The sequence below is a fragment of the Dermacentor andersoni genome, chromosome 5 (genome assembly GCF_023375885.2).
Source record: "Dermacentor andersoni chromosome 5, qqDerAnde1_hic_scaffold, whole genome shotgun sequence".
Taxonomy (NCBI): domain Eukaryota; kingdom Metazoa; phylum Arthropoda; class Arachnida; order Ixodida; family Ixodidae; genus Dermacentor; species Dermacentor andersoni.
In genome coordinates, this window is record NC_092818.1 from 74359246 (window position 1) to 74369212 (window position 9967).

Genomic DNA, 9967 nt, shown 5'->3' on the forward strand with positions numbered 1-9967 from the left:
ATGCAATCCGTTTCCAGATCACGGAGGCTAAAACAGGAGTGGAGGCCACAGAGAACACCGGCCGGAAACACACACAACCCAGGTGATCTTGTTGACAAAATGTCCGGTGTGCTTTACGACTTTGAGCCGTCGAACACATAAAAAGACACCTAATAATATTTTTGAGCATAGTAAACCAATAGTGGTAGCGCATACTAATATGTTAAGAAATTCTTGCCATATTGAAAAGGCTTGCAAACTTGTTACTAGATGGCACTACCTTCTAAACGTGCTTCATCAAATAGACGTCATGTTTTGAACCTCAGTTTATTTTCTAATGTTGTGCAACGCGTTGTTGACGGCCGAAGTGGTCATTTGACGAACTTCGTTGTGTTGTACCATCATGTATAAGGAGTGCGGACGGATTTACGGCTGCGTCCTTTTCTTCCTGCTTTATGGAAGCTGTGAGTAGCTAGGCATTGCTTCGCTCTTCGATACGCTGAGGCGGTGTTGCGCCTGTGCAAGGCGCGGCCTAGGCCCTTGTTTACTCCGTCAGCAGCGAAAGCGCTCTGAACTCGAGCAATTGTTGTCAGGAAAGTGGACCTAGCGTTCGTGTGCCGAGAATTGGCCTTTTTCACTCACTCACTGGTGAGACGAGCAGCCTGCATAGTTTTGTAGCTACTCTTCGCCACTTGCGTCGTCGACTGACAAAGATGAAAGTGTGTTTCCGTTCATGGAATCTTGTCGCCCGTAGTTTAGTGAAGTTAACGGCGTCCGCATGATTTACAGCTTTAGTTCGAGCGATGTCGCTTTTGCGCAGTGGTTAAAGCGTGAGCTTATGCTTTCTGTTCAAGAATCTCTCGTATTAGTCATTCTGCTAGCTTAACGCTGTTAATGTAAACGCATCGTTTGGCACTTAAATGTTTGCACACAAATGTGAGATTGGTCGACTCTGAATTGTTTAGATATTGCAGCTGCTGTAGTCGATAATTGCTACACTATCGAAGAGCGCAAGCGGGACGTTTTTGTTTAGATTTGTAGGAACCATGTGCCTACTGACGATCTTTGTTTTGATGTCGTCATCCGGGCATATGCGTACCCGACTCGACTACCGTCTTTTCTTTCCTTGCGCAGGCAGTGCACAAATCGGAAGCAAATGCGTGTTCCTTAGTTGCCGCTTCGCCAGACACGCAGCTTGCGATGCCAACAATGTCTGTAGGTGCAAGCCAGACTATCCTGTACAGGTATCGCCGCTCAGGTGTGCCAAAGGTAGGTGACGGTGTAACTAATCTCTCATTAAGTTCGTCTGTTACAGGCTTATAAGAATGCAGAGTGGGTAGAATTTGCAATTACACATTGCAATTTCCACAATGAGTGCTAGTACAGCTACACGGCAGCACCTTGTGTGCACTTTGATAGTGGCACGAACATGACCTATCAACAGCCTTCGTCGAATCCGAGCTAAACTTCACCGCTTAAACTATAGAAAACTGTATTCCTCTTTCACATTATCAAAACCACAGTGACTTGATAATTATCGAGACATCGTGCACTGTTTGTTGTCATCTGCAGTGCCCGTTTTTACTTTTTCACCGAGTACATCAGCCTGTTTTAACTACAGTTGCACTAGCATATCGTCTTGTTGAATAAATATGTTTTCAACGTGGATGTGGTTCAAAGCACTGCCTGAACAAGTTCTTTGAGCACTTAACAACAGCCCTTAACATTCCAGTGCACAAGTGCACCCCCTGTATTGTTGTCCATGATAGTACTGCAGTGCAGGCACAGAGTTGCTGTGGTAAAAATTATTTACCTGCTGGCGAACTGGCACAACTGCAAAGCACAGTGACTTGCAAACAACACTCACAAAGGTGACTTTTGTCAACAGAGCAAATGTTTTTAAAGGACGTGAAAATTTCTTGAGCTCTTCTACAGGGTTTCTGCAGTCAAAATTATGTCTGGGCTCATCACATACGCTATATTTGTTTTGGTGGCTGGGGGCAAAGTCTGTTGAAGTAATGTGATAACTTGCACCGCGCCAATGATTGTGGGGAGGCAGCATCACCAGAGTCAGTCTGATTGGCCTCATGGCAACGGCCTTTCTTGCATAGTTAAATTTAGGGGAATGTACTGCCTAGAATGTTCAGCGAGCAGTGGCATGTACCCTTTCCAGGGCTGACACCAGCCTAGAACAGGGCACAAGGGTATTCTTGAATTGAACATTCCTTAGCATGGTTGCTACCTAGAACAGTAGTGCTGGCGAGGACTCATTATGCATAAAAAGGTGAGGCGTGCAAACAGGACACAAGAGTAGAGAAATGGATAACACGAACGCCGACTATCAACTGAAGGGAGCACTGAGGCGAAAAAAGAAAGAAGACAAAACTCATCTGCGCAAGCTCAGAAATGGTATCACCACGTGTCAGTCGGGTGCATGTGCCGGTCTACGTGAGAGATAACTGTTAAGGCACTTAATCTCTTCCTTATGTAAAGTAATTGAAGGCTGACTCACGCATGCACTTCCACCATTATAGATATGCCGTGCCTCTACCATAAGACGCGTATCTTCATTCTTGTGCCTGTACAATATTGCGCACTCATCTAACCCTGGCATGCAGTTACAATCTTGGCAATGTAGGGAAAGATTAGAAGGCGATCCACCGGTTAACGACCTTTTATGTTCCATTAGCCTCTTATTGATACACCGCCCCGTTTGCCCTATTTAGAACTGGCCACAGCTAAAGGGAACTTTATAAACCACACCCATACGACAGTCACTAAAACTGTTGTTCTTATTGTGCTTCACTGGACAGATATCTGTTCTTTTTTTGCCTTTTACCTGCTCCTTTTTCCTCTGCACGGCAGCGCATATCTTATCTAGCTTATTGGGAGCAGTGAAAGCAACATTAACATCATATCTACTTGCAACTTTTTTAAGCCTGTGCGATACTGAATGAATGTATGGAATAGCCACTAATCTTTTTTTGCTATTACTGCTTTCTGTAATCACGTTCTTCCTCCTTGAAACCGACTTCTTTAGGCGTTCAGCCACAGTGGCCACTGCAACGCTAGGATAACCTGCTTCTAATAGGCGCCGGACCTGTGCATTAAAACTGCTGCTCATTTTGTGCATGCAGGGTCTGGTGAGAGAAGACTTAAGCACGACATGGCAATTCCATTTTTTACTACTTTGGAATGCTTGGATTAAAAGTTTAACAACGGCTTCGAAGATCTTGGGGAGTACTGCCAACAAACGTGATTTTGTTCGAAGAGCAAGGAAATGTCTAGAAACTGAATTACACGTCGCTGAGGAAATTTCTCAGTAAACTTTAATCCTCTTCCATAAAGTTTAAATTGCTCACTTATTGAGGTAGCAGGGGAATCGAATTCTTCCCTATTGCAGAAATTCAGGTAATCATCAATGTAATGGAATATTTTGATAACGCAATCACCTAAGGCTTTCTCTAAGCAGCTATCAACCTTACTCGGGTAAATATAGCTAAGAATAGGGGCAACTTTTAAGCCAATACAAATCCCTGATTTCTGCAGAAACACGCCATCTCTCCACCCAATCAGCGTGGACTTTAAGTACATTGAAAGAATTTCTAGAAAAGGTCCCGTGGAAACACCGCATCTGTCAATAAAAGCCGACTCTTGCACTTGTTCTTTAATGCACTCATTTATGGAATATAGCAACCTGTCATGCGGCAAGGAGTAATACAGGTCTTCGATATCACTACTAAAACCTGTACAATCACCAGAATTTTCCTCTCCCAAATACTGAACTAGTGCCTGAGAATTACACAAGCAAAAGGGGTCTGAAAAAAACTAGTGAAGCTAAGCAGTTCTGTAGGTAACTAGCGACACAGACCTGCCACATCCCTTTCTCTGACACTATAGCACGAAAAGACGTCTCCATTTTCATACCAGTGCACTGATAGAATAATAATTCCAAAACACGTACATACGGGCTGAAGCTCTGTGTTGAAATTACAGAGAATGTGGTAAAGCAATTTAAGAATGCATGAAGATATTGCTCAGGTTGGCCCAGAGCCCTCACAAAAATACATGTAATGAAAAAGTTGGTTTTGCCCGATATGCAAGGCATCGATTGCGATAGCAAATTGGTCGACAGCTATACGAAGTAAGGATAGTAGTTTTATTTGCTATATAAACATGTCAACATTTGCTTAGTAACTAGACTAACAAGCATGGTGTCACGGAGCCCAAGCAAACATGAACATATCTCACTCAATGACAATGTGCACCTGATGTTGTAAGGCTGAAGTGAGAAAGCATGGCAGCAACAGCGAGTGAATTGCCCTTCATGCTGCCTCTTGCTTCAACGTGAAGTAAGCTGCTAGAACTCGAAGCTATCAGCACTCGGCATACTCTATCCCCTTTGCAGGTCACCTTCAAGATAGGGCCCGCCCGGCCACGCTGTACGCAGCAGACACCAGAGTAGAACAAACACCTCTTTCCACTACTGCGAGTCAGCCTAGTTGGAACAGATTCATCTTAAAACTTTTTGTGCGCAAACAAACAGGGACGAAGAATAAGCGCTCGTCCTTGTGTTGCCCCTATTCTTCGTCCCTGTTTGTTTGCGCACAAAAAGTTTTAAGATGCACCTCTTTCCTTCCTCCTCCCGGTGCCTTGCGCGCCACAGAAGATGGTGCACTTCCTCCCTGCCTTCCTCCCTTGTGTGCGTGAAACTGAGCCACTATCGTCGGCTCGCCTTTGCATGCTTGCACTCGCATATACATCACACGGCGCGGCAACAATGTTATCGCCCTTGGACTTTATGCAGTACATCATGGCAATGGCAGAAGTGTGCCTGGAATGTCCATATAATTGTTATCGCAATAATAATTAACACTGATAGATGGAGAGCATAGAGATGTAAAATACTACACTGCAGTGACTGTCTGTTCAAGTGCGTGTGCATGTGGCAGTACTTGCATGGTTGCTTACTGTGGGTATTTTTTTGTATGCAGTGTTAACATGATGTATTCATATCCATTCCCTCCTCCAGGTCGACGTCATCTGGAAGTGTGCACAGACAACAAGGAATGCACAGAGACGGACAAAAATACGTACTGCTCTCGAACGTCGTCCCAGAGTCGTTGCGAGTGCCATGACGATTTCGTCTATAATGAAGAGACAAGATCCTGCGAACTTAGTAAGTGTATTGAGGCTGCAATTTGGCGTTCATGGGACAGTAACTACAAGCAGACACCAGTGACAGATCACCGCACAGTTATGTGTGTATGCTGGTACTAGCCTGTGGAAGGAGAAGTATGGACACAGAGACTAGCCTTTAGCAAAGACTAGAGACTCTGCATGAAGGTCACGGTGGCCTCACACGTAGAAGAAAGGCAACAGACATGCTATAGTCCGTGAAATCTTGAGAATGCAATGGCAACTACAGTGCTGTGCAACTCGAATCTGCGTATGTGCACCAGCCTATTACATTTGCCCATTATGCCATCATCAGCAACTTACTGCTATCCTTGAACCAAAAAATATATAATCATTTCATTGTACCTGTGCAACATATGGGACTGAAACTTGGAGCTTAACAACAAAGAAGCTTGAGAAGAAGCTAATGACAGTGCAACGAGCAATGGGAAAAAATTAAAGGCCTAATGATGAGAAATAGGAAGACATCGGTGTGGATTAGAGAGCAGATGGGGGTAACGAATGTTCTACTTGACATTAAGAGAAAGGAATGGAGCTGGGCAGGACATGTAATGCATAGGGCAGATAATCGGTGGACCATTAGAGTCACAAATTGGTTGCCAAGGGAAGGGAAGTGTAGTCAAGGACAACAGAAAATTGAAGAGCAACTCCCGCAATCCTTTTTTTTACCATATCAAGGTAACGAAATATTTAGGTCCCCGAGACCCCCTTATCACGCGCCTGATAGTAGAATTGTTCCGCAAATTCGAAAATAATTTTAAATAACCAAAAAAGTGCAACAACGAAACTGAAACTTGTCCAAGCTGCCAAGCAAACATCTTCGTGTAACGTCACAGGAGGTATACCGGTCTTGCCCGCAGGGTGAAAGAAACGAAGAGCATTTGCTAAGCTTATTCGTGACCGCACCCGACCTATGGGTGACAATGTCAGCAGCACCAGCTCGTCGAACCTGTCAGAACAGTGGCAGCTATGATTCTGACAAATTCAATAGACACAAATCGCCATTCACATTTGACCCGCCATCATGAAAGCCAGCGCCTATGCACAACATATCGTGCTGCGACATGAGTACCAAGGTTAGCCCTAACCACCGATTTTATACGTGCTGCTTGACATTGTGTGTGTTTTACCCCTTCTCAAGGAAGCGCTTCAGATACTCGCTATAAGACGTGGAGCACGACTTTCTGCATTTGTATCCCACAAGAACACCGCTGACAATCCAAAGCACAGACCAGTGCATTTGTTTACATTGGCTGGTACAGCTACCGCTCATCGTACGCTTGAGATATAATGCTAGCCGCTCACTGGGGATATCAATTAGTGTCACAATATATGAAAACACGCAGATTTTGTGCATGTAAGCACCATTGCGTCACTCCGAGTCGCGCTGATGTGAGTGACCACACACCTTCGAAAACAGCGAGAAGGAGAGAGTAGTACGGGAGCGTTGTTATGCTGCCTACTTATCATTCTTAGTATTCTCTTCATGCACACAATTCATGTGTTCCGTAAGGTAGACCTAGATTAGGACCCTGCGTGTATGATCATTCATTTAGAGAATGTGCAATTTTCTTGCCGAAACGCTGATGCCAGTATTCGCACCGTTGGCAGCTCAATGAGGCGGTTGTTTACGTTGCTGTATTGAAGAGGCCTCTGCTTGCTGCCCATTTGGGGTAGGAGGCAAACGGTGCACCTCGGAAGCTAAATAATTAGTCATCATAACAATTTCATCATAACATAACAAGTCATCATAATTTAGGGAAGTGCCGGCGAGTGCGACTGACCACCTTCGAGAACGGCAACGTATGGATGTTGATAGTGTGCCATGTCGTTGTTTCTAGCTTTTTGCGTGTGCACTGCACGAAATAAGCAATGGTTGATTTCATGTCCGTATGGTCAAAACTGAACTACAGAAGCAGTTTGCTTCATCCTAATGCTTAATTAGCTTCAGGTCAGTCGCTGAGGTCTGCCAGCAGTAGAAGCTCAAACTCGCCAACTGTGATAGGCTTAACCGGATGGCACTGATCCTCTCTGCTCGTGAAGAGCATTGTCACAACGAAAGTTGTGATAGCAAACTTTTTTTAATTGTTGTCTTGTTTGAATGGTTCGGGCATCCAACAACACAACACCACTCGCCACCCCCATCTCTTGCCCGTCCACAGGGAATGCAACTTCTCGCGACAGCAACTTCTCATGCCAACCACTAGCTCACTATCATCGGCTCCTCCACGCTCTCGTAGCTGTCGTCCGCATGATCCCGGCACGCTCTGCGTGTACCGCACCTCGTGTCGCACACAATGTGGCCCGTAACTTGGGAGGAACTAAGGTAGGGTGTTTGAGGCAATTAATTAAATTAATTTTTTTAAAACCTGCACGGCTCTCAAGCCTGCTTTTTTTGAGGACACGACGTAAGTGTGCAGAGGAGAAATCCCAGAAAATTTCATTGAGATCCGTTGACATTGAAAAATTACCAGAGTTGTCCTTTAAGTGGTATGATGAATTCAGGAAATTTGCAGGCATAACTTGGAATCACTAGTGCAAGACGGGTAATTGGAGATTGCTGGGAGAGACCTCCATCCTGCAGTGCACATAAAGATAGACTGATAATGATGATGAGTTTCACGACGTCACAGCGGAGGTGAACATCTTGCAATGCTTGAGACTTTGAGAAACTGTGCCTTGAAGTGTAGAAACACTGAAGGCAGGAGTGGCGCAATCCTGTGGGTGGTACTGGTGCTGAAGTCTTAGTTTGTCGCCAGCTATTGTGCACAACACATATAAGATTCGAGCAGCATGTTACTTCATCCCATCACGGTCTAGTACTCGCTTGTTCCCCACTACGAAAGACACATATTTTATATGCATTCTGAGAGCAAAACAAACAAATATTTTGTCAAGAATTTTTAATAAAACCCCTTGTATTTTCAAACACTTTGTGGGTGTCACTCTTCATGAGAAGAGCTCTTTGGAGGATCTAGTCACCTCTAGGAAACAAAGAAAGGCTGCAAGACATGGCTTTTCTTTTAGTACTCCTGTAATGGCCATTGGTGTCTTTAAGCAGGCCTGAGCGCGTGTAGTAAGCACAGACATGTAGAAGCATGTGAGGACAGGAGCAACATGAGTGTGTATTACACAGTGCTCTACGTAAGTGAAAATGCTTGTGCTATGATGTGGAGCTGTGGAGGCACCCTCTTCAGCTTCTTGCACCAGGATTGCCATGCAGTGCCGCCATAACTCGGTGACACTCATATTCCTAGTGGTTCCATTTCTTTTGGCAAAGTCTGTGCTGCTCTCCTTGTTGCAAGCAGATGCTTCCCTAAATTTCTCAGCTGCCAAGCGTTCATGTAAACTTGAATATACTCTAAAAGTTGCTTGTGTGGACAAATACGTGTGTCTCTTGCAACTTTATTGTGAGCCTTTCGTGCCTTGTTTTTACATTGCAGTGAAGCTGGCTCCTGTGTCTCCAGACATACTTTTGCCCATGGCTGTTGGCGTTTCAGTAGCACTATCCAGCATGCTCTGCTGCTTCCTCGCCCTGTGGCGACTTTGTAAACGGTAAGTTCTTGCTTTTTGACTAAGATGTGTGCAGTCTGTTTTTGTGAATGGGTGTATGTACAGTCATGTCAAAATTCTGAGGATCATAGGTGCCGCGAAATTATCTGTTCTTTTTCGCAGCCTAGGCATGAAGTCTGGAATCTAATGGCAAGGCCTATGCGTACCTCTTCGATCAATGTAATGCATTAAGACAGCTTCATGTTGCACGGCTGTGCTAGAAGAAATTTAGATTTTTTGCTGATACCGTGGTCTCTATAGACATTTGCTCTTGGCTGTACACGCATGCATGCACACACCTATCTTTCACTGTTCACTTTCTGGCACTAATATCTATTCTAGTTGGCAGAGTACACTTAAAACACTGGCAGCCTTGCTCTCTAAAAAGAGGTCGCTAGTTTAATGGCCCCAGGGGAAGCAAATTGCTTTGCTAAGCCATAACTCTGTCCTCTGTCATGTATAATTTCACAAAATTAGCTTTGCTTTAGTATACCAACATTCAGAATTGTTCAAATTATCTGCAGGCTGATTTAAACGCAACACTAAAGGCAAACACCGAAGTCACCTAAAATGTTAGATAAACTTTATAAAAACCTTGCAACTTTCTGCTCATGCAAAAGAGATGAAGTGCATTGACATCTTTGTGATGTCACACTGACATACTAACATTGGGGTTGTGGCACGAAATTAAAAAAAATGAGGTTTGGTACGCATATTATGTTATCATGATTATGAATCTCGTGCTTCAAAATTAATTAAATAGATTTAATTAAGAAAATACAGACGGAGCACTTCATTAGTCAATTCCAATTCCTTTTTCTTATGCTGCATCACTGGCCTCGAGTAGCACTCTGCCTAAGTTGTTACCAGGATTGGTTGGTCTTGAGTGGTAAAAAAGAATAGAATGAAGCGAACAGAAGCACAGCATTACACTGGCCCAGGGCACTATTATAACAAGCGACTGTGTTCAACATATCTGCTGGCTTGAAGGTTTCAGCTACGACATATTCATAGTTTAACTAGTTTAACCTTTTTATGTAACCCTTTTCATCAAAAAGAACCAAAATGAATGTGCAGTTGTTCAGTCCCCGAATATCCCGTACCAAGTTTCCACAGAACTTCTTTGCAAGAACCGCAATCTCAACATTTTCACTCGCGACAGCACCTTTCTAAAGCCTCCACTAGCTTATGAAACCAGCTTTGAGCAATTGCTTGTAGAAATTGTGGCATATGCAGT

General features: G+C 44.1%; 1 protein-coding gene across 1 annotated transcript in view; it reads left to right on the plus strand.

Moving 5' to 3' along the window:
* The first annotated feature begins 251 nt into the window (after nt 1-251).
* Nucleotides 252-9967, plus strand: part of LOC126530789 (uncharacterized) — a 15301-nt gene continuing 5585 nt past the window's right edge. Inside the window, exons 1-4 of the mRNA XM_050178075.3 lie at nt 252-443; nt 1114-1248; nt 5012-5158; nt 8622-8733. Coding sequence (XP_050034032.1) covers nt 383-443; nt 1114-1248; nt 5012-5158; nt 8622-8733 — 455 coding nt within the window. The 5' untranslated portion in view covers nt 252-382. The remainder of the gene's footprint in view (nt 444-1113; nt 1249-5011; nt 5159-8621; nt 8734-9967) is intronic.